A 27,361-nucleotide genomic window follows, 5' to 3' on the forward strand; every position below is an offset into this window, starting at 1 on the left:
TGCCAGCCAGCCCCACTCATGAACACGCAGGCAGCTCTCCTGGGATGCGCAGCTTTGGCTGGGCAGGGGATGAGGAAGACAGCAGATGCTTTCAGGGGATCAGTTTTCTATCTACGTGAGACAAAGATTCCCTCTTCTGGGGGGGATGCTGCCTCTCCAGTGTGGCCAAGACCAAAGAAGAGGCTCTCTGCTTCCCACAGCCACCTTAAGCAGCTCCAGCAAACCTTTTATTTCCCTCCTGGACAGAGCTGACACATGGCTCCAGCCCCCACCACACCCAGGGATGTCAGATGAGCAACGCTTAGCCCTAACTCCTGCAAGTGTCAGTGCTGCAGCTGGTGATAGCATCTGTGTTGGGACAGAGCAATGGGATCTTATGAAACAGTGGCAGCTCCACATTCCCACACAGCGAGGGACAACATGGATTGGTAGGGATCACTCTGCAAACCCCATCTCAGACAATGGAAGGGCAAGTCAGGAAAGGCTTGGGTACAGAGGACACTTATCCCTCCTTGCTGTCCCATCCCCTTGTGTGAGGTCACAACAGGAAGGAGAAAGGACAAATCTGTCCCTGCTGGCACAGGCAGAGCTTCTCCCAGTCTGGAATGAGCAGCCTGAGAGAAGGACCCTTTTTTGCTCTCCTTATCCCTGCCACAGGACAGGTAAGACAGGTGCCTCACTGTGTCACAGGGCTGTGGTACCTACAACAAGCTGTAGGTCCCCACGTGCCATATGTTTTGGGACAGGCATCTTCCTGTCTCCATGACAGAACGAGAACATACATCAGGGGCATTGCAACCACCCTGCCGTGGGCCTCAGCGGCTGCAGAGTTATTCCGGGCCCCACATTCCTGATCCCCTGTACCACAGCTGCTCAGGAGCCACGGGTTCCTCACATTGCCCAGCCCAGGTTCGTGGCCCCATGGCTGTTCCAGAGACTGCTGGCAGAAGTTCAGAACCAGCTGGGGACAAGGATAACACGGAGCAGCCCCATCTCCCACTACATACTGCATAAGGGCCGACCTACAGCAGGATCAAGGATTGTCCCCTCAGTTCCATCACTCTCCCTTGGTGCTTCCCATACCTCAACACAACTGCACAGTGCTGGGCCACAAGCCAAGACCTGCCTGGTCCCTGGACCCCTGCCGGGAACCTGATCTGTTTATGCCTTCCCAGCACACCGGGTACGTGTTGGGAACGGCCCTGGCAAGCCTGAGTTGGCGGCAAAGGCAGGACTTGGGAGCCGAGCACAGAAACCCCACCTGCTGCCTTGCAGCATCCCCCAGAGGGAGTGGGGAGGAGAAAGAGGGAGTGTGAAGGGGGAAAAAGGGTCACACTAGCTCATTTTCACAGGAAAAGGCACCACATAGAACAAGCTTACTCCTCACCATACGGCCTACATACACTCTAGCCAGGAAAACATCCAGGGTTGCATCCAGCATGAATGCGGCCACAAAAAGCCCCCGGGGTCCACAGCAGGGTGCAGCGGTATGGTGCAGAGCCAAAACTTGAAGGGGGCAGAGCTGGAAACCCCCCACACATGCCAGGGTCACATTCAGTCCAGCACACTGCTAAATATAACCATGGGGACAGACACCACATTGGGGAGCACCACCTCAGGGGAATGCAAGAGGCAGCAAGGTGCCTCCCTGGGGCTGGGCAAGTTTGGGGATCTCTCAAAGGAGTCCAGAGGCAGCTGAGCATTGCATGGCCACATTTCACCAGCCTTGGTTAAGGCAAGTGAACCGTACACTCCTTGCACTTTCACAGGAAGATAAAAATGCCATCAGAGCAGCACAGCCCCAGGGATGTTCCTACGATCACTCTGCCAAGGGACTGAGCCATGTGCCTGTGCCACAGAGCTAGGCTGCAATTAAGCATAGTGTCACTGCACCTCCTCGCTTGGCCAGAGCTCATCCCTGTTTTGGGACATGGCTTCACTAACAAGGAAACATCTGGGGCAGCTCAGATCCCTGCCGGTTGCAGGGACATTGCTGACTTCCCAGAGCCCCACTGCCTCTTCCACTAAAAGGAGGTGCATTTCCCCTTTTTTAAACCTGATAAAATAACTGGGAGCTTATCTGAGGAAGACAGGAGCAGCTCTTCCCATCACACCAGTTCAAACAAAATCAAACCTGACATATTTCACGCCAACCAGCGTACCCTGGGCTTGCTCCCAGAGCAATCCCTCTACCTTATGGTGCTGGCTGAGCACCATGTACCCTCTGAAAGGCAATCATTAGGCACTGCAGAGGACTTGACCCAGAGGCAGCCGAGGCGAGTGGTGCTCATGTAGCCTTACTGCAGCATAGTGTGCCCCAGCCCCCATGCCATTTGGGGTGGTAGTGGGGAGGCCCTGAAGAGGTGGGAAAAGGTCCAGGGGTTTCCCAGTCCATGTTCTCCCTACAGGTGCTTTACCCAATTCAGCCCTAGTCTGAAAAGGCCCTTATCTACACCCGTCCTTGTCAAAGGATGAGACTAAAACCTGAGCTGGGCTGCTGGAGGGGAGAAGGGAAAGAGAGCAAAGACAGGAGCTGGGGCAGACTTTGAGACCAGTGCTCCAAGGGGACAAGAGGCATCTGCAAAATGGAAAGCTCGAGCCATCCCATGCTATCTTCACTGCCAGCATACACATGGCCACCTCCTCACAGGTCACGAGGTCTGTACTGCAGAGTTCCTGCACACAGAGGCAGAAATGCCAAGGTGTGTTATGCAATTGCCATCACCAGCAGTGCTCATGGTGAAGGGCAGTATTATGAAATCCCAGGAGATTTCACAGCTCATGGCACAGCCGCCAGTGGGCTTGGCTCACGCTGACTGCTCCTGAGCACAGCAAGGGGAACACGTGCTGTCTTCCCACATTTGGCTAGGACCTTGTGGAGAAGCTGCGCCAGCACTGGCAGGGGTTTGCAGAAGCATACCCAGACATGTTGCACCAGGCCTGGGAAGCTGCGGGAGCCATGTGTCTGCCATGCATGCAGGTTTACCCTGCTCCCTTATCTTGCCATTGAAGCAGTGCTGATTTGCTGCTCCAGCCTCTTTCTCTCTCAGACTGCAAACAGCTTGTGGTGATCGTGCATCCACCCTGCACACAGAGCGCTGCAGCCCTGGGCATTTCACAGGAGTGAGGGATGGGCGAGGACATCCGGCCCCTCCCCAGCAGGGTAAAGATCACTTCAGCAGAGCCATTTCCAAGCAGGTTGGGCATCTCCAGACAGGTCTGTGACTCATCAGGACACCTTGGCGAATCCTGGCAATGTTGCAGCCCAAGGTTCAGGCAGATCCTAGCCTCTCCAGCCAGGGTGTGATTTTGGGGGAACCTGAGGCATAATGTGGGGGAAGCAGCAAGTTTGCAGCTCCCACCCTTCAGCTCCCCACTCCCTGCCTGCTGCAGGAGCCAGAAAAGGTGGTTTACTGTTATTTAGTTTCTGCCCTTTCATACTTCTTCACCAAAGTTGCATTTTGCCAGTGGCAGCCCCAAGACTGGCATAAGGCCAGGCCAGCCAAAGCACTTTTAAAACAAAGCAGGGCGCATGCATGTGCACACGCGCGCACACACACAGCACCAAGCACCTCTTTAACTCTTCCTAGCCTTGCCATGATGCTATCGTGCACTCCCAGGCAGCTGGGAACCATCTTCCTCAAGAGATGCTGTCAATTGCTGCTGGAATTCAGTAGTTCTCCTTGTCCTGGAGAAAAGGTCTCACCCTCAGCCAGGAGAGTTGACAGGAGGTGAGTGTGGTTCAGTCTTCAGGGACAGCCTTGTCCTTGCTCCAAAGGGGCCAATGCTCATGGTGCAGAATACACTTTGGATGGCTTTTCTAGGTTGCAGCCTTAGATCTTCAGCCTCACAAGGAGGATGTCAGAGCTTTTAATACAGAATCAGCTTCCCTCTGGGTGGCAGAAAGCCAGCAGCCTAGGCACATGCAGGGCAATGTCCAAACACACAGCAGAGGATGAGGTTTGTATGAGAGGTGGCTCCCAACATGTGCCAGCCCTGTGCAGTGCTTGGGCACTGCCAAGTCCTGTCCCCACTGCTCTGGGCTGGCAAAGAAGAGCAGTCACCAGAACAGCCTGCTCCCTTCCAGTGCCATGGGCAGTCTGGGGAGGCTCAAATGTTCCTGAGTTAGAAGATGACAATGCACAGTTTGTTGCTACTCGATCAACTCTATCCACCATAGAGTGCCACCTCCTTGCAGGGACCCCTCTGCCCCCCAGCACGTCCCAGTCTGGCAAACAGAGGATAGGACACGGGTGCCAGCAACATCCTTGCTGCATCTCTTACCCTGCCCTGGGGAGCACTGTCTGCATTACAGCCTGCACTCCTCCAGCAGCCAGGCACACACTGTCCTGGGCTGCTAAGAGCTTCCCTGACTGCCTGTTTTTAAGCTACTAACATCCAAATCATGCCACACTTCTGAGCCAAGCAACGGAAACAGCCTCTGCAGCTCTCGTAAGATGGAAGCAGAGCCCCAAGTCTAGGGCTGAGTCACCACAAGATGCCTGAGTGGCAGAAATCCCTCTCCTGCTCTGAACCTCAGCTTCCTGCATGCTGTGCTTGGGATTGCTCTGAGCCTGCTTCCGATTCCCGTAAAAGATGGGCCAGTCCCCAGGCTGCACAAAGGTGAAGGCAAGCAATGTCCCAGAGCAGCTCCCTGCACATCCCTCAGAGATAATTCCCCACACTTAATACTTTTTTTCTTGTTCCTACTATTTTACTCATGAAAGAAGTGTCACAGGCTGCAGCAAGGCATTGAAGACTGCAAAAGCACTTTCAAAGGATGAGGACAGAAATACAGACCCAGAATGAGGGTGATATGTACTGTGAATATGAGGTGCAGAGAGGGACAGGATGATGGGGCTATGTCCACCAGGCTGGATGCTGAATCTTCTGTCTGCCAGCTACCTCTGCAACACCGTTTGCTGGTGGTTTATCTCCTGTGCTTGGCACAGCGATGCTTTCCTGGACTCTGGGCCCCGTGCAGGGCCAGCAGTGGCCCCTTTCCAAAGACAACAACTGTGAGAGGCCGGCTTTGAAAGTGATCGCATGCTCACTACTTTTGCTGCTGCTGCCCAAGTAGTGCTCTTTCTTCTCCATGAGAGAAAAGAAATAGAAAGGGCTAAAACACACAACTGAGCTGGGACAGACAAGATCTGTGATAGTGAGGGAAAAGAAAGTGAGGGGAAAAAAAAAAACAACAAACCAACAACAATAACAAACCACTGGGCACAGAGCAGACTGGCACGTGACTGCTGGAGGAGACTCTCCCAAGAGAGACCAGGAGCTGTGGGATGGGGAAAGGAGCCCTCCTGTGCTGTGCAGCTGCAGTCTCGCCACAATCCCTGAAACAGGAAGGCAGTCATGCTTGCAGGAGCCTTTGAAGCCTCCTTCTCTCCCTTCTACCCACTGTGGGCTGGCTGGAAGCACGTTTCAGCAGGCTGCTGGCAGTGAGCTTCCCAGTGCAGGGCCACTGCCAGCCAGGCTCTCCAGGGCACAGTGCATCTCCTCACTCTGGGCTGGCTCTCAATGGGATGAAGAGCTTTTCCTGGTTCAGCAGAGCTCTGTGGCATCGTTCACAGTGGCCCTGGAGCATACTGCAAGCTTTCCAAGCCTGCACCCAACTGGTCCAGCCTGTCAGATCTACAGTACACGTGAATAGGAAGAAAGGGCCATGCCAAGGATGCTTAGGAACTTATCCTGGAAACCCAGGCTTTGAGGAACATGATGAGGGCTGCATGCAGGCTTGATGGCTGAGCTGGATCCAGCAAGCCGTGATGTTCAGTGCAGAATCACAACAGGAAAGTTGCCCAACTGTCCTTTTGCCACCACCACCTCGGTATGACAGAGTCTGAAATGATAAAGATGTTGCCCAAGGCAGGCTCCTGCTCTTCCCCACAGATGGACCACTCAAAGCTCCTCCCAGAACAGCCACAAACAGGACAGTCCTCCCTGCAGGACACCATGATGGGGATGGTGAGCTGGGCTCGTTGGCTGGTGTAAAGGCATATCCACATCACCACAAAGTAACTCCTGGATTGGCAAAAGCAGTGACTTTTTCTTCGCACACAACCATGGGAACTGCTGCCATTGAGACAAGGAGAAAGTCCTGCTGGACTCAGAGGGCAGGTGTTTTTGCTGAGAATGGGGACACCAAGCACCGGTAGCAAAGACTAACAAATAGCAAGAGAAATATTAAACCTCACGCTGTGGAGCTTAAGCTGATACAGCTACTAGAGATTAGGAGGAAATTTAAGGGGGAGGGAGCAAATTATCCTGCTGACTTGCAGCCAGCAGAAACCATTCAGCATCACCCCTCTCCTCAGCCAGATGGGTGACAGCAGAATCCAAGGGCTGGCACTGGGGGGGGGGGGAAAAAAAAAAAAAAAAAAAAAAACAAAAAAAAAAAAAAGTAAAAAAAAAAAAAAATCGCTGTGTCCCATGCTGCCATCAGTGAGAGGCACCAAGCTAGGCTTGGGGATAAAGCCACAGCTTCCCATCAGGAGCTTTACTTGCATTTAACAGCTTGTTAGGTCACAGCCCAGATGGATCCAAATCCCAGGCACCCACGCCCTGCTCTTGATATATCTGAGGTCTGGGAGTTCCAAAAGACTCAGTGCGGCTGCTGAAAAGGGGTCAGTGGCAGGCTGAGGCCAACCAGCCCTTCCACAGCACTGGGTGAAAGCCCAGCAGGGAAGGCCCTCAATCCTTGAGTTTAGCACAGTTTGCTCAGCTGTCGCACCTTCTTTGCACTTCATGCACATTTAAACAAAAAGCTTCACCACTCCCTTAAGAAAGGCAAACAGTGAGTCCAGCTCCTGTTCTCTTCCACAGCACCTCTAGTCCTAGGCTACCTCCAAGGCATTAAGGCGTCAGTTCCTCAGACAAGTCTCCCCATCCCCCCAGCAGCTGTCTCCGCTGCCTGCCCCCTTCACCCCGCCATGGCTGCAATGAGTTGGGATGGGGTCTGCAGGTCCCCATCGCCCCTTCCCAGGGACTTCTGCCACCCAGCACAGCCTCCCTGGTGCTGGTGCATTGTTAGTGAGCACAGCCAGGCAGGAATGTGATTGATCGCCAGGGAGAAAGGCCAAAGCCGTGACGGGTCGTTTAACAATTTCAATTAAACTCTGCAGTGCTCAGACACGGAGGGGAGGGGAGAAAGAGAGAGAAAGAAATTAAAAAGAGGGATGTTTCTACTGCTGCTCAGGGGAAACTCAACAAAGCACAGCCAGGGCAGTGGGAGCAGTCTCTCTCTCCTCTCCAGCTATGAGTGACCAGGGCATCAATCCCACGTCCCCTTCCTGCAGGCAGGATATCTGCCCATGCTGACTCTAATCCTCCCAACCCAAACTTTCTCTCTGCCCCTCCCTCCTCCACACCCCCAGCAGCTTTACAATAATAGGTGCTGTGACCCACTTGTACAGCGGCACTTGCTTGGGGATGAGGGCTGCACACGGTGAATATTAAACAATGTGTCCCTGAAGTTCCCGCTGCCGGGACTGGCACTTGATTCTTGCTTATGTGCGGTGACTTTTTTAGGCACAGGAAGTCCCGGAGGGCTAATCACAGTGACGGAACTCTGAATCCATTGAGACAGCAGAAGGACTCTTAGAGGGATTTTAAAAAAACAGCATCTCGGTCTGTCATATGGAAAAGGATCTTTAACGAGCAACAAACGCTCTACTCACATGGCATGGGCAGAAGGAAGCAGAGGGAAGCATAAGGGATTGGCATTGGCTGCCCCCCATGCAGTGGCTCAGGGCTTGCAGACAGTGCCTTGCCACGGCCTGGGCTTTTTGCTCCCCTGCCTTATAAAGGAGTAAAATGAACATAAGCATAGTGAAGGACCTGCTGACGCCGCTTCAACGTGGGATTTCAATGCATTCATTCACGTGGGTGTCCCATGGCTGGAGGGAGGGAAGACGCCAGGGAAAATACAGCCAGGCTTTAACAGGGAGAGAGGTATTGGAAGAAGCAAGTGTAAGCTCACCCCCCCGGCACACAGGCAAGGAAAGCTGTAGGGGCCCCAAGCCTGCCCGTATTATGCTGCCTGGCCACAGGGTACCAGCTTGGGGACGCAGGTTGCATCTGCTGACATTATTTACTGCCTTGGAGTGGCTTTCAGGCCTCCTGCACGAGCAAGTCCATCTTGCTCCAGCCCTGCGACCTGCCCTACACAGGCTGCAGCCCCAAACAGGCACAGATCCTGAGCACAGAGCACAGGCAAAGGCACCCGATCCTGTCACCCAAAGAAGGGTCATCCAGCCTCCTCTGTGATAAAAGCAGGCTCAGGGCCGGCTCCAGTGGGAAACAGCAGCCCAGATAGATCTGTAAAGCTTTGGCACTAGCCAAAGCCTTCTGGGAGCCAATCCTGGGGATTTTATCCCCATCTCACATCTAAAATCCTCATCCTAACTCATGTTTCTCAGCACCAGCCTCTCTGCCCTGAGCTGCACCAATTAAGAATTAGAGCTTTTACTCCTGGCTGATTTTCCCCACTCCCTCCAGTTTTTCCACCCAGTTTTCCTGCAGAGACGCCTGAGACCCTCCCACAAGGTGCAGCCTGGATGAGAGCCATAGCCAGGCAGGCTCTTTGGGAGATTATATGAACACTTTGCTGCAGGGAGCCAATTCTAAATCTGTTTTGCCTGTTCTAACTTCCCAGTCGGTCATTCCTGCAGGCTGTAAGCATTGGACAGGGGTTTCTCTGGCCAATCCTTGCCCAGAGTGGCTCCCACATCCCACACAGGAGCTGTGCAGCTCCCCCTGCTCACACCCCACAGACAAGCACCCTTTTGTTTACTTTTTCCGGTTTCCTTCTCTCTGCAACTTGCAAGCAGCAACCGGAGTTCCTACTCATGAAGCTCAGCCCTCTGCAAGCTCTGTAGCACTAGGTCTGCTCCTCCACCTTTTACACCTTCTGTTTCCAGTGTGAGTTGTCAGGTACCTTCAAGACACCATGGCCCCATGACCCTCACAACACCGATGGGAGCTGAGCCGTTGGCCCATCAAACATCTAGCATTGGTCGAGCTTGCCATTTGCTTTGAGCCTGCTTGCAGCTGGCCTTTCCAAGCATACATGAAAGAAATCAGCACTGCTGAAGGGTTAAACATTACCAGCCTGTAATTCAAGGTTTTACAATTGGTTCCAGTCGACTGGCTTGGATGATAATTTTTCACAAGATAAATACAAAGTAAGGGGCAATTGCTAAAGACCCTTTGTACCACATCCCCCCAAGCAGCTTCGTGGTCTCCCCTGCTATTTGTTTCCCTTTGCCCTTCCCTGCTCAGTGCCCACACTTCAGGGTCCCTGGCCCTGAGCCCAAAGGGAACCCGAGCTCTGCTGGAAAGATCGTTTACAGCTCAGTCATTCATCAACACAGGCTGCATTCACGCCTCTAACCACAGCGTAACTCTTCCACGGGGGTTCAAAGTCTGCACCAGCACCCCAGTTCAGATACTGAATGAGCCCCGCACAGAGCCCGTGGCCACAGCTTGTGGCTTGGGACATGCAGTGATGTCCAGAGGAAGGAAGGAACCCAGCAGCCCTGCACCCAGATACTCACTGCTCTTGGATGCTTTGATCTTGGCCACCAGCTTCTGCACACCAGGTATGTCCCCATTCTTCACAGCCTGGATCAGTTCCTGCTCTCGCCCCATTGCAGACAGGTGGGAGGAGTGGCACAGAAGGAAGAAGCCTTCAGATCCCAGTAGTTTACAAAGCCATTGAAATAAGTCTGTAAATCCTCAAAATATGCCTGAATAGGAGGTGAAATCCAGCAAGAAGAATGCCTTAAAATCCCACGGGACATAAAAAAAAGAAGGAAGAAGTCTCCCTTTCAGCAGCAGAAGTCCCTTTCTTCATTGGGAGCAGCAGGACTGAGATGGGGTTAGGCTGAAGAACACGCCATCAGTCAAAATGAGGAGAGTTCAGTGCTGTAGGACCAGTTCCCGGCCGCCACAGAATGCTACAAGACCAAACGAGGCAGCTCAGGGCAGGACGGCCAGCGGGGCCAGCATCAGGACGCTGCCAAACCTGCGCTGGACTCTGCAGCCAGAGGTGCCTTGCTTGGCTGTCCTTGCCAGGCTCTGCCACACCGATGAGTCCCTAATCCTTCCCAAAGGGATTACAGGCTTGTTGCCATCTGGAAGTTATAGATCCTTCCTCTCTGGTGCTCATTAGCGCTTTTGTTTCAGCATTCCTCTTGGAAACTGTGCTGCAGCCACAATGGGAAACCCCGCACACAGATGAGCCCTGTTTCAGGCTGGCACAGCAGCCCAGGACCTGAGGAGGGGAAGAGCAGAGTCAGCCCACAAAGAACATTTACCTCCTGGCTGGCACCATCATGATAGCTTTTGTATCCACGTCAAAGAACAAATACTTTGACTATATTTAGTCCTGGCGGGACTTGGCTCATCCTTGTGTTAAAAGAAGAGGGAAGAACCTGTGGAGGAAGCCTCCTGTAGGGGGGCTGTGGATGGATGAGTGGTGCTGCCACTGCTCCTTCCCTGTTCTCACAGCCCACGGGGCTGTTCATGCTGTGCACTCCCCAGTGACCACAAATGGGGTCCAGGTCACTGCAACTTTTCCCTCTCCCCTCTGCCACTGGCAGCATCCAAGTGATGGAGCTGAGGAGTTTTTGTCAAAGTCCTCCAGAGGCGCTGAGACTGGCTGAACCTGCCCGGTACCTTTCCCATCTGGTATAGGGACAAACCCTGGCTCTTCAAGCTACCATGGAAGCTCAGTGCCATGGGATTCAAGACACTCTGTACCCAATACATGAATGCTATTGGGCCCAAGTGAGCACTGAATGTAAACCAGTAGTACAACCATGCTTCGGGGAACACGATCAAGCCCCTGTCCTAGCTGTACAGGGCATCCTGGAAAGGGCCCAGGCTCCTCCAGCCATTCACATCTCCCAGCCCACACTTAGCCCTGTACCTGGATTGTCCAAACAGGGCAGTGAGAAACTCTCTCCTGGTTCAGGACCGTGTATCTGGCAGGCTGCTCTGAAGCCCCAGGGACAAGCATGAAAGCAGGAGGGCAGGCAGCATGCATTGTCCCAGCTGCTGGTCTGTCACACATCGCTCCACCACTCCAACCCAGGTTGGATGGGAACCAATTTCAGTATCCCCCAGCCACTGCTCAAGTCTGTTGTCTCCCTTTCCAAAGCACTCACCCCCATCCATTTAAATAACAATGGGTGCTTCTATTTCTAAGCAATTGAGGCCACTGTTTTGAGGACAGAACACAGAAGGAGAGAGAAAGAGCAACAGTGGGAGAAGTCTACCTGGTTCACGGGCAAAAGCAAAAGGGACGTCTCAGTTCCTCATGGGACCCCACATCAAGCACAGTGTTGCTCACCCCACCCACTTGCAATACTGGGAGCTGCAGCTACCTGCAAGCGCAGATCCCCAGCACCAGGCTCCCCTTGGTCCAGCCTTTCCTTAGGCACAGCTGCAGAGACAATGCTCCCATACAGGTGTAGCTCGTGGGACAAGACAATGCCCAAGTTCCCATACCAGACTGAGGATTTACCCCCGTTGTCATTCCCTGAGTCTTTGGGTTTGCTGACTGAGGAACCCTCAGTGCAAGGTTGTCTGGGAATTAAGTGCCTGATGCCAAAGCCCATGCACACATAGATTAGATATCACATCTCTGTATCACAGAGCACCCGCACCAGCTTACGTATAGTACAAGAAAGTTTCAGCTACTAGACTCATAACACCTTGCCACAAATAAATTGCTTCCTAAAGCCTCCTTCAACCATCTGTCTTCAAAACTACTTATTTTATTTCACTCAGAGAACTGCAAACCCCTCTGCAAGCACAAGATACAAATACAGGACTGCTGAGGATATTTACACATTCATTATCCATACAGCTTCACCTAAAAAACTGCCTCACACTGCTGCCTACCTCTCCTGGAGCACACGAGACTCAACAAACAACTCTGAAGTACCAAGAGCTCCGAATACAGATCTCCACCTATTCAGCCTCCCAAGAAAAGAGCAGCAACAAAGGCAAGACTCGAGGAAGACACAAAGCTGGAAAAGCAAAACATCCCTCCCACCGGAGCAAAGTGAAGCTTCAGCCCACAAATCCACCCGGAGATCCGAAGTATCTGAAACAGTCCTACAGCCGCGGGAAAAAAAAAAGGAGAGAAGGAAAACAACCACCAAACAATTTACGTAAGTGAGGAAGGAAAGATGCTAATGAGGAGTAGGCAAAGGAACTCGGTCTGGAGGGGCGGGGGAGAACCTCACCTACCTCGGGAAGCCCCGCAGGGTCCCGCTCCGCCTCCCACCACAGCGCTGTAATCCGGCTGTGCTCCGAGGGAGCTCCGCTCCACTTCGGGCGAACCGCCCCGAGTTCTGCGCGCTCTGCGTCCCGAGCGAGGCGGCTCCGCGGACCCAACTCACCCGGGGGCGCTCGCAGCCCGCCGAGCCGCACCGCCTGGCCGGGCCGGGCCGGACCAAAGAAAACACTCCGGTGGCCCCGAGCAGCCGCTCCTCCGCTCGCACGGCACTCAGCCGGGTCCCGTTCGGGCTGACCCCGTCCCCGCAGGAAATCCCTCCCCGGGCCGGTCTGATTGGAAAAAACCGGCGGGATGTGCGGGCTGGGCAGGGCCAGGCTGGCTGTCACTCACTGCGATGCGCCGCCAGATTTGGGCAGGGGAAGGGCCGGGAGCTCGGCTCCTCGGTCCCGCTCCGTGCTCCCAGCCCCGGCTCTACCAGTTAGGCTGCCGAGAAGAGGCGGCTCCGAGCTCAGCCGTGTGGTTCTGAAGGCTGCCGGACCCTTTCAAGTCGGAAGCCCGCAGCCCCTCATCCCAGCTCCGCGCTCATAACGCTTTTCCGAACTACTCTCTTCGCTCTTCCAAATCGCCTTCTTTTCTGCCAGCCCTCAGCAGAAGGAGCAGAGCAGAACCGAGTACTCCCGCACAAGCACTGTTCTCTTAAAACAAGGGACTGCCTAATAAAGCCGGACAGCTTTTGCTACATGATACCACAGGATTACCAGCATCTGATCTGCTTAAAAACACACAGAGGCTTTAATTTTACTCGCTAAGTGCCTAGCCCACGGCCCAAGGGGAGGTGCAGACATCTCTTAGGCCCAAACGCAACCCCAAAAGAGGGTTCCTTGAGCAGTCCTGCTAGGGGAGGGCAGAGGGCAAATTGTCGCAAGGAGAAGCTGATGCTTCCAGAAACACCCAGCCTTGTGAGTTCAGGAATAAAGAGATCATTATGCACACCTAATTATAAATGTCAACATTTTACAGCTTCTGTGTTGCAGCATGAAGCCCTAAGTAGCCCTGCTAGGAAGTGCTGGGAAGTGAAAGGTCTTGTTACTCTTTCTTTGAGTTTCGTCAGAGCTGTAAAGCATATTGACATTTACAATAATTTCCTAAATTTATGTAGCACCTTTTGTCCTTTTAAGGATCTTAATTATGCTTTGCAGTCCCCTGAACACACACTGAACCTGCTTTTCAAAGAATAGCTCAGACCCTGCTTTGTATAAAACAGGTCCCGCATCACTGCTTTGTGCAGGATAGGACTTCACCTCCACTCTTCTGTAGCACAGTTACATCACGTGTGTTCCCTGCGTATTCCCACTCAAAGGTTCAGCAATACACACGTCCTTAAAGCTAGGTCATTTAGGCTTTAATCTATGCAGTCATACAAACCCTTTGAGTAGAGGGTGCCGCAGGGAAGTTCACCCCAGTTTCCTGGATATCCACAGCCTTTGAACACAAAATCACATATGGGTGCACCTAACACGGCAACCTAAACCCCGCACTCTGGCAGCAGACAAGCAGATGAGAACTAGCATCAGCAGTCTGGATTTCCTATCACGTATCTCACAGATTTCATCTAAACCTTAGGGGTTAAATAGTTCTTCAGTGATCCGCAACACAGAGACCTACCAACGGCTGCAGCTGGGTGACAGAGCCCTGCTGTAACGCTCAGTTCTGCCTGTCCACGGGCCGGGGATGAGAGAATTGATTGAATTGCCACTACAGAAGTCTTTCATAACGTGTTGCTATTTCTCTGCCCAGGAGCAAGTTGTATTTTAAGAGAAGCTTCTAGGTCGGGAGCAGCTAGGAGGGTGGCTGAGAGCCCGGCCCTGCCCTACGGCCCCACACCCGCTGCGGAACGCGCGGCAGCAGCACCGAGCCGCGGCCTCACGGAGCAGATCGGCGCTCAGCAGCCCCTCGCCCGGGCCCAGCTTCTTACGGCCAGCAAGGACCCTCCTCCTCGGGGCGATGTTGCCATCTAGAGGGCCACGCTACAACGATCGTCTTGTTGCACGCTGTTGGAAAAAAGCGTTTTTGTTTTTAATTCGAGGCAGCAAGCAAAAGCAGCGTTTTGAGGTAGTAACTGAGCAGCAGGAGCACATATCATGCTCCGGCGGCTGGGATGCTTGACTTAAAACGTCACTGCATGATGCTTTTCCAACTCTCCCCAGCCCGTGGCTTCAGCAGCTGAATTATGACTGGAGCTCAGCGTGGTTCTTTTCACAGCACCAGCAGCTGTTCATCTCCTCCTCCCCCCATCCCCCTCTTCTCTGAGATTTACCTTAACGTTTCCCTTTCTCTGTAACCAAAACAAAACACTGCAGATGGGAGAGAAGGGGTTCCACTGGCACAAGTGACACACTCAGCAGCATCTGCGGCTTCAGGTGAGGACATGATGGACACAGATGTGTAGGCTTAAGATGCAGAGCTCCCACTCCCATCTCTTACCTGCAAAAATCTAACTTAGAAAGCAGAAGCAGCCACACCCATAGAGGAGCCAGCAGTAGGGCCACAGGGGCCCAGATCTGAAAAATATGTTATGAACCAGCTGGACAGTGTTGTACTACTCCTGCTCCCTGCTCAGCTGCAGCTCAAGGTCCTCTGTTGCAGCCAAACACGGTATCACCGTTTGCAGTCATTGCTGCTTTCCGCAGACAGAAGCACAGGCACGGCTATCAAGACACTTGGTACAAGTGAGGCAGAAATTGCCCTTCACAGAGCTGGTAGTGATAGTGGCATAAACCACAGCTAGGAGTCAGCGCCTACTTGGCAAAGAGGACTTAGAAGGGATTCAGGAAGTTCTTACAGCAAAGAATCCTCTTCGTACACACAACCACAGATAACAAGCCCTTGTTTCTCCTTCACCAAGCTCAGCTCTCCTTTTGTGTCACTCTGCTGGACACCAGCACGCATCACACAAAAAGCAGCTCTACAGCCTTGTCCCAAATATATGAACTGGAAGCTACAGCCCAAACCTTTCTGCGCCCATCACAGCAATCCCTTTCCTACATCTAGGTGGGAACCCAGGCAGGAGCAGCCCTTATACGTGCCAGCCACTGGAGTCACCTTTCCATGGCACACACTGGTGCTGCTCCTGCTCCTCTCCCCTTCCAGTTCCTCCTGTTTTCCCCCTCCTTCAAAAACTGTCCATGCCAGCTGCCACCTCTTTCTGTTCCCATGCCTTTCCTCTTCTGTCTCCTCCTCTCAGGAATTTAAAGATAATACCTCCTCCCCCTTTCTTTTTTCCTGCCTGAGTCTCTGCTTAACATTCACTGCATGTGCTTGCACTGATTCAAAATAGGATTAGACTTCATTGCTTTGATGTCAGTTGGGCTTTGCACTTAAAGCAGAGGAGGAAATAAACTCTCCATTACCAAACCTGCTGGGTGCTGTCCACCCATTTTCAGCCATTCTGAACATGAGGATCAGGCACATTTACCTTCACAGAGCAGGTTCTCTTCCAGGACCAACCCCACTCCGCAGTGCCAGCCTGTGCAGTCCCTGTGGGCGTTATTCCCTGGAAACAGCTGATATCTACTCCAAATGTTATCAACCACCATTGTGGAGCTTAGACAGCTCCCTGATCAGGAGGGAGGAGCAATTTGTCGTAGGAAAACATAACTTCAATGTCAGTGAACACTGCAGCTTACAGCTGCCATGCAGCAAGAGTGTGCAGGCCACTGGCATCACTTCAATAGAGATCAGTGCTTGGGACTCCTGCTGGGAATACCTTGAGTTGCTCTAGGATGAGTGAGTGCTCTGGGATGGCCAAGATAAAAGAAGTGCATGTCCTCTTCTCTGTAGCATGCCACTCATGCTAAGCACAGTCATAGAAACAGACACCCGCCTCTGCTTTGTCAGGCCCGTGACTCTCCCCTTGGAGGATGCAGACTTAAGATTGTTTTATTATTTTTGTTAGCCACTACCTCCCGCTAATCCCAGAACCAAGCATTTGTCTGAAGTAGATGAAGAGCTTGTTACGGACAAGCTCACATCATCCCCAAGTGTTTTGCTCTGCCTCCAAGACATCATTCTTCAAGTCCAGTGATATCCAAACTAGGTCAGAGCACTGTTGAGAGCTGAGCAAGATCTCACTTGTCTCTATCCTACACTGATCTTACAGCAGAATTAAAGATCTTTTTACACAGGATGCTGCAGAGTCATAATGAGAGCTGGCATCCGATGGCAGATCCTGCTCACACAGGACCACCTAGTCCTGGAGTCTACAGGGGATCACAAGTGGTGTTTTCTGCCACATGTGTCAGAGCTGGTGTTTCATCTCCATTCTCATTTGAGCTTCACCACACAGACAATTGAGTCTCCTCTGTGTGACACAAGGTCTGGAGACTGCAGATGTTTGGGTGCACCTGGAACCATCGCACAAGCTTCCACCAGCTGTTTGAGAGAGCAGCTCTGCAACAAATGAAGTTCAGCTGTGGCTGAGATCTGCTCCCCAACCCAGCCCATGAGGAGGGAACACAACAAGTGCTTGCGAAGAAGAGCTGGGAGCCATCCAAGCTCTCCCCGGGATCTAACAACTGTAACTTCTGTTACCCACACCATGTCACCCTGCTGCAGCTCCAGCTGGAGGTTGCCTTAAGCCAGAACTTTGGGCATCCTCCAGGATATGCCTCTGCTAACAGCATAGTGTCTAATCCATTTTGCCTAGTGCATGCACATAGACTTGATTTAATGTCCGAGATGAGCTCCACCCATCATCGGGGAGTAAAGGAGATTAGCTCCACAGCATGCCTGCCTCACACTGATCCCATTCTCCAGGCCTCTTGATTAATAGCAAGGCCACCTTATCTGGCAGGCCAGGAAACATGAATATCTAAGCTGACATGAGATGAAGGGAAGCTCAGGCACTTGGGCTGCTACTTGCCACCATCAGAGCCATGCTAGCAAGCCCCAGCCAGCCCTGTGAACTGTTCTCCCTGTCCCCAGTACTCCATGTCTCTTGGCACCCTCTGCTCCTCCCTGCCAGCCATCCTCTGCCTTGTGGGCAGGCAGCAGGGAGAGTAAACACCAGGTCACTGATGCATCGCTGCAGGAATGCAGTGCAGAAAACTAAAGTTGGGGTCCATTTCCTCCTGCAGGCAGCAGAGCAGACACTCTCCATCAGCAGAAGGAATTCAGAAAAGCCTGTTTGGAGGCCTGATGTAACCCAGACAAATACCCTGCCCAGGGCTGCAGCTGACCAGCAATGCCTGCTCAGACAGCCTGGGAGGATGCTCTCAAAGTGGATGTAGTCCATTAACACTGCCATCTGGACAGGCTCCAGTCCTTGCCCTTGGCTTGCTGCTGACATTTCATTAACAACTCCTTCCAGCTCCTGTCTCCACAGCTTCTGCTGTGATCAGCTGGGCTGCAGTTTTGTTGCCCTGGTTTTTTTTCCAAGTAGAAATTATTTCTCATTTCTTTTAACAATCAGGACATAGAGAAAGAGACAGAGGAAGGAATTTCCAGGAGATGAAAGGGCAGGATTAAGGACACTGCTCTCACTTTGTTATCCCTCTAGTGCAGTTAAGTAATTCATTTCAGGAGGAAGCTTTAAATAACTTTTTTTTTGTCAGAAAAGGAACCTGCATCTAGAGAAAGCTCTGATTTCTTGAGTCTGCTAAAGTCTCTAGCTGCAATGTCAGCAACAGAGATTTATATGCATGCATTCTTACATAAAACATCTCAAATCACTTTACAAAGGCTCTGTCACCCAAGTCTGGCAAATAAGGCAGAGAATTAAAAAGCAGACATAAGCAAGGCTACTGTACACTCTGCCAGCAGGAAAAGGATTCAAGTGCCACAAACTGCAATGGTTCAAGATATGGGAATGGGCCTTTGCATGGAGGCTTAACTCAGAGGAGACAGCAGCAGTATCTCCAGTATCTTCCAGAGGAATTGTCCCACTCGAGGACCAGGAAAATCAAGGGTAGAGGAGGGAAAAAGACCTGGTGGCAAACTGGGACATTTAGAAAGCATGGCACTGATGCATCTACATCCTCTCTACCATCACAAAACCCTTCAGGAACTGAGTCAATCAGAAATGCATTTTGGGTTGATTTTTTATCCAGATGAACTCTCTCCAAGTATTTCACGTCAAATCAGCAAAATGGTGTATTTCTGGTCTGATTAACCCTTCTGTTGAAATCTGCATCAGCTTTGAAAGACAGAACCACCTCAGAAAGCATCCTCAGTTCCACACAATGGGATGTGGTACCCAACCTACCCACTCTTGCTTCCCATGTCCCAACTTTATTCCTTTCTGCAGCTAAGCTTTCTGTGGAGACCTGCACACAAAAGACCAAAAATCCATACTGGTTTCCAAAGGAGGCATCACTTCATCTTATGCGATAGCAGTAACTTCTGCAACAGAAACGTCTCACCTGGCCCTTCTGAGAAACTCATTTGCCTTTTGTAAAGCCATGTTAAACAGGTAGCTCATAGCAAACCCATGCACGTACTACTCCTAACTTCACATCTAATGAACTCCCAGCTGATAAACAAGTGCTTACTTGTGCTGCTGCTGAACATATGCCTCTGCTCTTAGCCCGGTGGTTGTTAACACTGAGTGGCTTACAATTATTGTATTCATAAGCAGCCATCCTTTTACTTTATCATTATCTTTTTAAAAGGTTCCCATCTCTTCTACTGCTTGCAGCATGCCAGACATCAGGGTGGTGACATGCTGGAACAGGTTGCCCAAGGAGGTTGTGGATGCCCCATGCCTGGAGACATTCAAGGCCACGCTGGATGTGGCTCTGGGCAGCCTGGTCTAGTGGTTTGCGACCCTGCAAGTAGTAGGGGGTTGAAACTGGATGATCATTGTGGTCCTTTTCAACCCAGGCCATTCTATGATTCTGTGATCTCTGTGCTCAGCACAGAACACATATGGCTGATCTACCAAGCAAACAGAAAAGAAACATCTGGCTGCTACAGAGTTCTGGCTGCCAACTGAGCCAAGCCCTTCTTCTAGCTTGCAGGTCTGCACCAGGAGGGTTTTCCATCCAGTGCTATCAACACTCACAGCCTCTCTCCCAACACAAGTCTCCAGTGTCAGTTGTGATTCATTCCTTATTTTACAAATGTGGTGCCTCTCCATATCTTCTCCAACTTTCAAGAATTTCCTGGGAGACACTGTATTATCAAATGCTTTACTGGACTCAGTGTATTGGAGCTCAGAATCTCAGCTATTACGACTTTCTTCTTGCCTCTCCCTGCTCAGAATCAGATGGCAGGATTGCAATAACTGGTTATAAAACATCTTACCTTTTTTTTTTTTTTTTTTTTTAATAGCTTTATCATAAATCCTTGTGGTTGGATTTGCAGTTTCATGCAACAGCTCTTTCCACTGAAGTTTCTCTCATCTCTCTGACTTAAACCTCTCAGACTTTCCAATTTTAATTCATCCCAGATCCGCAATATCCACTTTCAAGTTCAACAGCATCATCATCCTCTTTGAAAAGGGTAGCAGAGCAATAATTTGGGTGTTGGGCAACCTCTAGTCTTGGTTAGTCCTCCCATCATTTCATGTAGAACAGCCTCTTTCTCTCCTCTTGAGCACACTTATCCACAAGCTACAGATGTGAGCTCAAGTTTTTGGGATTTTTTTCCCCCTATTCAGGTTCAGAAGGAGTTCAAGTTACAGCTGCCTCTTCCTCATGCTAATGTCTGTTTTCATAAGAAAAGAAGCAATATAACCAACACCACATCCTGCAGTTGGACTTGCCTCTCTTGGAGCTCCTGACTGTTTCTGACTGACACACTGAGTACTGCCTGCAACCTTTTAGCTTCTGCAGCAGGATCTGTGTTTGCTGAGAGCACATCCGCAGCCCTGAGTTATGCATGCTGGTCACAGACAGCCTGCAAGCCACTCTGCTTCCTCATCACAGGGCAAGCTCTGCTTGGTCCTTTCCTTGCTTTTGGCTGTGCTTCCATCTCTGGGGTCCTCTAATATTCAACAATGAAAATAAAACCACATAAAGCTGCTGTCTTGGACTTTGGCTCACTCTCAGTAGCCAGAATAGGTAGAAGCTGAAGACTAAAACCTCAAGTTAGCAGCATGGGACTGGAATTAGCTAGGACTGACCAGACAGCTCAGATCTTACAGCAGGAGGAGGTCTAGCCTGCAGGGAGAGGTGGTCATCAAGCTTTGGATAAAAGTCCACTGTGTGCTAATTAACTAGAAATCCAGCATGGATAACAAGAGTTTAAATAACTGTTTAGCTAATTTCTGAACTAGGACGCAAATGAGCTATGACAAGAAATACAGCAGAGAATTAATTACAAGGTAAGTATCTGGAACTTGAGTTAGAGGAGTCAGATGACCAAAGCAATGCCTTCCAGTGGGTGATTTGGCACCTTGATATCCCCCAGCCCCACTAGTGGGGACAGGATTGTGACTCAGGAATGAAAAGAACATTGAGTCAAGAGAAAAATCCATAGCAAAAGCAAGAGAGTGGAGATACATAAAAGGAAAAACATAGCTCTTATCTCCTACTGATAACAGTGAGAGAAAGTTGATTATAATTGGGAAGGTGCAAATCCCAGCTGTACATCAGGGGACCTGGGGAAAATGACGCAAAAGGGCGCTGGCTGCAACTCCACGGAGGCAGTGCCCCTCCGCTCCCTCTCTCCCAGCATCCCCTCCTACCCGATAGCAACAGAGGGATGCTTTTAGCTGAAGTGGCTGCCAGTCAGCTGCTCCTTGATGTCAGCACCTGTTTCAAGCTCGGCAGTGCTGGAGCCAGCAAGCAGAGCACAGCCAAGCCTCAGACTCCGCTGCTGCCTCCCACACCCCGCTCAACCCTGGCTGTGGGACCCACCCCAACGCCGCCACGGATCCCTGGAGGCAACTTGGCCATCTTTGAGAAGAACCTCAGCCCCCGGGGCTAATTGCCATGGCCCCCATCAGCTCTTTGCGCAATTTCTCTACGTTGGAGGCTCGGAACGGCTCAGGTGAGCTGGGCTGCGGGGTGTTCTGCCGGGGACTGACTGGCCAGGGGGCCCAAAGGGCAGGGGCCAGGAGCAAGGGCACAGCCCCAGCGCTCCCGTGGCCTATCTGCTGTACCTTCAGCACCTGCGGGCGGACAGCTCCGGGCCCCGCCACGGGGCGCTCCCGGGAGTCGCAGTGCCCGAGCTCCGCCGACAGCGGGGCCCAGGGGGAGGTGGGCTACGACGAGCAGCCGCTGGGGTCCTAGTGCTGAGGATGGAGAGGAACACGCCCTGGCAGATGGGGAGAAGAGCAAGACAAAGAATGTAAAAAGTCACTGGGGCAGGAAGGAGAGAGCCCCCCCAGTCTACTACCCTGTGCATGTTATCAGTGTTGTCAAACAAAATTGTGTAGGGGCAGTAAGGCAGTACTCTTTACAGTACAACTGAAGTGTTTAACAAACGATTTTTCATGCTCAACATCTTCTATATTGCATAAGAGCACGTTTTAGGTGCTATCTTCTGAGATGCTTTAAAGATTAGATTGCTGCACATTTGGGCATGATTCAAGACTACAATCCAGGCTCGTTCTCACTGAGTTCCCAGAGGGGACTGCACTGTGACTTTTCAGGAATAACAGGGCAGCCACAGATCTGCAGGCAAGGACAAATCAAGGCCTAGAAGTAACTCTTTTTGTATACAAGTTCAGCCACTTGGGTTTGCACAAAATCATCATTGAAAAATCAGATTCAACCATTTCTAAAACCTGTGTTCTTGAGACAAGGGGTAACTTTTGGGAATTTGGTAGTCACACACTTCTAACTCCATTCCACAAAACACACATGAACTCCAGCTTCCAGCTAACAAAACTTGTACCTCCTGCTTGTACAAATAGCATCAGACAGAGTGCTACAGCACTATACAAACCACACCTCACACAAAGCCTTTGGGCTTGTGCATACTTCACTCAAAGACCGGCTGAGTTCATTCAAAATATTACAAAGGTAACCATGAGCACTCTATTGATTACACCGCAGAAAAATCATGTTTTGTCCCAGTTTTCAGCTAAACAAGCACCTTTTACATTTCAACCATATAATCCATTTCCAGTGCACTAGTAACAAAGTTTTAGGCTAAAAGAAAGGAGAGCACAGCTCATAACAGCTAGACACAGAACAGCAGGACCACAGTCATTTTCCAGTCTCTAATCTTCCATCTTCCAGCATTAAGGAGGTGAGAAATCTGTTTGAAAGTTCAGGAAATACACAAGCTGGATGCTGGAGACTAAGTATCAGGTCTCAAGTTGGATGCTGATAACACTACTTTATTTACAGCCACTTAAATTGAGTATTTCCTTGCATCAAAGATCAGCCAGGAAGAACAGGGACCATTAAAGCTCCTATATGGCCCTGAGGAAGCTTACTGCTTTATCGACCAGATCAGGTTCTTCTCTGCACCTGTACCTCAGGCCCCTGGCAGTTCTGCTTTGTTCCTTGCTACCTGTTTTATCATCTCATAAAAGCTTCCAGATAAAGTGACACAGCCCCCGCTTTACTGCATTCTGGCCTTGCTTATGCCTAAGCTGACTGCATCTTACTACCAGAAAAAGACAACAGTAACTCACACCATACTCCCAGGCAGACAAAGGTAGTACATATTGGTGACACATAACTCTCCAGCCATTGGCCAGGCAGCAACACAGTTTCAGTTATCTTGCCAGTTCAGTGAAGCTTCTCAGTGACACTAAAGCAAATCTGCAGAGATTTGTACTCAAGAATTCTAGATGTTAGCCAGCGTATGCCATCTGGCAAACAGACACCACTTTGTCTGAGAATGTTTTGTGATTATCTGTCACTTAATCTAATTTACAGTATTTCTCAGTTATGCATGAGGAGACAACCTCCCTTATTCTACAGGAATAGGCTGAGAAGACCAGTAGTTAAGAAACTGAAAAGCAATTCCAATCAGTATCATTCTGAATAATCCACAGTTCAATGAAAGACAAGTGCAGTCTAGGCTTAGGAGCTGTTAGGCATATCTCTGTGACAGCCAAAATACACACACAAAAAAAAGGTCCCATAGGAAAGGAGTAATGAGATGAAATGAGCTGAGAAGGCTGATTTAAGAGTCTATCACACAGCGCACATGAAACTTGCGGAATGCCTTAGAACCTAACAACAGAAACTGCTGTTGTTTGGCACTACAGGCATGTAGCTTCAAAATGTGATTTAAAACTCTAGTCAGTGACAAGGAGAACATGAATTTGATTATGTTCAGGCTTCCCACTTTAAAGTATCATTGCCAATAATCTATCAGGCAACAATTTTGCCTTGGAAATCTACCTGCATCTAGGAGCCAGAGAGCAGCTTTAAGCCATGCTTTTGCTCCTTCTAGGTGCAAAAGGAAGGACTATACTGAAGCACGCTCCAAACCCTGCCTGTTCCACACACTAGGATTTCTTCTACACCGAAACTACAGAAAGAGAGAGAGGCAGGGAAGGGAGACAGGAAGCAGATGTGCTCCGTCCTGATCCTGACAGAGCTAGGACGTAGCCAGGTACAGTCACAGATTCCACAATGTGGATAAGCATCAGTTATGTCCTAGCATGGTCAATGAACTTTGCCTCATATTGAACAATTGACAAACTACCCAGCAGACAAGCTGAAGATGTCAAACAACAGATCTAGTGTTAAATATACTGGGGTTTTGGCACCAGTAGGTGTTTGCTTCTGATTTGCAAAGATGCCTCACCCACTCCTTCCAAAAAAAAAAAAAAAAAAACCACCAAAAACATAAAAGGCTGGACACCCAATATTCCCACTATCAATTCCCTGTCAGACAATTGCAAGAGTAGAATACCAGCCTGTTGTTAGCCCCAACAAAATCTAGGGAGTTCCAGAAAATGACAGAAGTATTTCTGGAGAGATGAAGGACGCCTACACAGACAAAAAGATTTGGGGTGGGGTGTGGTGGTGTTACATGCACTGCACAGCAGAGGAGGAGGTATTACATTCACAGCTAAGCCTCTCCAAGTGCAGCAGAGGGTGCTCCAAACCACATCTTTGGGAGGGATCCAGCTGCAAGATAGGGCAAGCACAAATACTAAGAGATTGTTTCTGGATTGCACTTAGGATTTTGGTTTGTTTTGGCAGTAGCAGAGAAACCAGCACCATATACCACTGTGATCATGCCCAGTCTCTTCAGCATCATCTGTTTCCTGGGCATTGTGGGGAACCTCATTGTCATTTACACTATTGTCAAGAAGAAGAAGCTGAAGCATAACCAGACTGTGCCTGACATTTTCATCTTCAACCTCTCCATCGTGGATCTCCTCTTCCTCTTGGGCATGCCCTTCCTCATCCACCAACTCCTAGGCAATGGCTCATGGTACTTCGGAGCAACCCTGTGCACCATCATCACCGCCCTGGACAACAACAGTCAGATCACCAGCACCAACATTCTTACAGTGATGACCCTGGACCGTTACCTGGCAACTGTCTATCCTCTGAAATCCACCTATGTCCGGACCCCATGCGTTGCAGCTCTAGTTATCTGCTTAGTGTGGCTCCTCTCCTTCCTGACTGTCATTCCTGTGTGGATGTATGCAGGCCTTATGCCTCTGGCAGATGGGACTGTTCGCTGTGCTCTCTTGCTTCCCAACCCAGAGACTGATATCTACTGGTTCACTCTCTACCAGTTCATGCTGGCATTTGCCATGCCATTGATAGTGATCTGTGTGGTCTACTTCAAGATCCTGCAGCACATAACCACCACTGTGGTCCCACTGCCCCAACGGAATCTCCAGATCCGTACCAAGAAAGTCACCCGCATGGCAGTTGCTATCTGCTCTGCCTTTTTCATTTGCTGGGCTCCTTTCTACATCCTCCAGCTGGTTCACCTTGGCATTGATACCCCATCCATGGCTTTCTTTTATGCCTACAATTTTGCCATTAGCTTGGGCTATGCCAACAGCTGCCTCAGCCCCTTTCTCTACATTGCCCTCAGCGAGACCTTCAAGCGCCAGTTCTTAGTAGCCATCTGCCCTTCAAAAGTGCCACATCACAACAGCAGCTCTGCCAACAACAACAGCATGACAGATGCCAGCATATGCCTAAAACTGGCTTCAGAATCCACTCAGCAGACTCCACTTCCAGAGGACTCCCCACACTCACTGCCTGCAATTGTTGCTATTCACTAGGCGACACTGAAGTAATCACAGCAGAAAGCCTTTTAATCTGTAAATCTGTGGAGGATCAGCAGCCCCAGGCAGCTCTTTGTGAAGCTGCTGGCTTCTACACTCAAGAGGGCAGGCGCTCAGGTCTGCTGGTTGGCATTCTGTTCCAGCAATAGCCACTTCCAATGTCCTTTCCTGTTTGGCAACCAAGGTATCTTCAAGAGCTGGATAAATTTGATGCTAATCCTAAATATTTCAAGTAAAATCAGGCAGATAGCAGTTGTACAGCATCAAAGAACTGCAAACAATTCTCAGAAATACTGCTGCTAACACCAGATTTGTTGCTTATCATGCTGAGCCTATTTTCACACTGCCAGTTCCTCATGCTGCTCTCGTGTCTTGCAGTCTGCATGGCTATTGGGGAACTCCTGCCAAAGGGCTTTAAACATGGCTAAAAAGCATGCAGATTAATTTCATGTAAAGTTGCATGAAAAGTATCACATAGCACAGAATTATATTACTACACTTACGGTTTCATGCTGCCAGCCACCAACAATACAACCATAACAGAAATTCACTCTTATTCATCTGGACTGTTACCTGCATAGGACTTTCTAAGCTTACAAGTGTACTTAATGTACACTTATTACACTTGCACACATTTAAGTGCAGCTAATACTCCATTCTACACAACAGAGTACAGCAATTCACTCACCTCTAGTGATCATAGCAGGCTGGTGTGAAACACTAGCACTTTTGTCATCAGATGCAGAGAGGTGATTTTTAAGTTAATGAATATTTGTTAAACAGAGCTGTGTTCTTCCATTCCAGACTCTGCCCACCTCAGAAGCCCATCCACACCTATGACTGTGTGGTATTTTTGTTAGTTTTCCACCCTCTTTTCCTGGACCTCAAAGCCAGATAGACACATACAGAGCTTGCAAACTATGATCTTAAAAATCTTTGCCACATCTTAAATGCCAGGAATTCTCACCTATGCTGGTTTTCATGGGACTTCTTTGGTCAATATTCTGCCTGAAGAGAGCAAAGGTCAAGGAATGCAAGTTTGTGCCAGTGCAGACTTGCTCACAAGACTAGCGAAGCTGTTGTGTTAACTTTCTCCTACACAGAAGGCAAAGGGATGACTGAGACTTTTTTCTGTACAAGGTGGAGAAGGATGGGCATTTTTTCCCCCTCTCTTAATACCAGCAATTAGGAAAGTATGAGGGAAGGGAAAAACGGTTTCATTGTCTGAGCTCTTAAAGCAGCACATTAAAGATGTTATCTTGTTTACAGTAAAGGTGTTTATGATTCAACCAGTTTATTCTCACCTTGAATGAGTCAGTCTGACGTGGTGCGGTCAAGCTTCATGCTCAAAAATCAGTGGACACAGTGGGCTAATCAAGAAAGGAGGCCAGGACCAGCTGGTGCAATGCAAGGAAGGGTCTTTGTGGGAAAGGTCTTTTCCAGACCTCACCACATGGAAGTCAAGGCACAACACACTGTCACCTTTCTAGGGTGAAATCTTCATGTAGATAAGATCTGACATCAGAGAAGCCAGGAGAATGGGGGTTTAATTACTGGGATTTTCTTCACATTTATGAGGGAGGACAAAAACCCTTCCAACTGAAGAGTCACCAGTGTCCAAGTTGCTCTAACGGAGGGTCTCTACCAAGGTTGTGAGTTATGAGTCAAAATGTCCCAAACAGACACAAGATCCCACCATTACCATTCCCTCATACAAGGGCCACCTTTAAGGGCTCAAGCCCTCCAAGCCTGACCACATCCAGTCCCAGCTCTCCTGGCAATCTGCCCCAGAACTCAGCACCACCGCAAGCTGAGTTTCTTCACCGCAAGAAATTTCTCCCTGATGCCATTTTGGCATGATTGGCATCAAATACCCTACATTTCAAAGCAGATTCTGTTAACTTGGAGTCTATCAGTGTTCTGATATGTATCCAGATTTA

At 50.2% G+C, this 27,361-nt stretch overlaps 2 protein-coding genes across 8 annotated transcripts in view; one reads left to right on the top strand and one right to left on the bottom strand.

The window, feature by feature from the left end:
• CASKIN2 (CASK interacting protein 2) overlaps positions 1 to 13,172 on the bottom strand; it is a 31,446-nt gene extending 18,274 nt beyond the window's left edge. Inside the window, exons 1-2 of one of the 7 annotated variants that reach the window (XM_031556370.1) lie at positions 12,268 to 13,172; positions 9,564 to 10,282 (exon numbers count right to left, since the gene is read on the bottom strand). In XM_031556370.1, coding sequence (XP_031412230.1) covers positions 9,564 to 9,657 — 94 coding nt within the window. In that variant the 5' untranslated portion in view covers positions 9,658 to 10,282; positions 12,268 to 13,172. Of the gene's footprint in view, positions 1 to 9,563; positions 10,283 to 10,939; positions 10,962 to 12,070; positions 12,089 to 12,263 lie in introns of those variants that run through there. The other 6 variants (XM_031556371.1, XM_010721663.3, XM_010721665.3 and 3 more) reach the window with 6 other exon arrangements.
• Positions 13,173 to 20,990: 7,818 nt separating this feature from the next.
• On the top strand, positions 20,991 to 26,959 carry LOC100543795 (melanin-concentrating hormone receptor 1). Its single transcript, XM_010721669.2, has 2 exons — positions 20,991 to 21,247; positions 24,373 to 26,959. The coding sequence occupies exons 1-2, from the start codon at positions 21,190 to 21,192 to the stop codon at positions 25,416 to 25,418; spliced, it is 1,104 nt and encodes a 367-aa protein (XP_010719971.1). The 5' UTR covers positions 20,991 to 21,189; the 3' UTR covers positions 25,419 to 26,959.
• The last annotated feature ends 402 nt before the right edge of the window (positions 26,960 to 27,361 follow it).

Source organism: Meleagris gallopavo, chromosome 20 (assembly GCF_000146605.3).
Source record: "Meleagris gallopavo isolate NT-WF06-2002-E0010 breed Aviagen turkey brand Nicholas breeding stock chromosome 20, Turkey_5.1, whole genome shotgun sequence".
NCBI classification, from domain to species: domain Eukaryota; kingdom Metazoa; phylum Chordata; class Aves; order Galliformes; family Phasianidae; genus Meleagris; species Meleagris gallopavo.

Excerpts from the sequence above, each read along its gene's own strand:
- LOC100543795 (XM_010721669.2), top strand. The coding sequence starts at position 21,190 with ATGGCCCCCATCAGCTCTTTGCGCAATTTCTCTACGTTGGAGGCTCGG. Across the intron at positions 21,248-24,372 it reads GGAGGCTCGGAACGGCTCAG|TAGCAGAGAAACCAGCACCA; the intron begins GTGAGCTGGGCT and ends TTGTTTTGGCAG.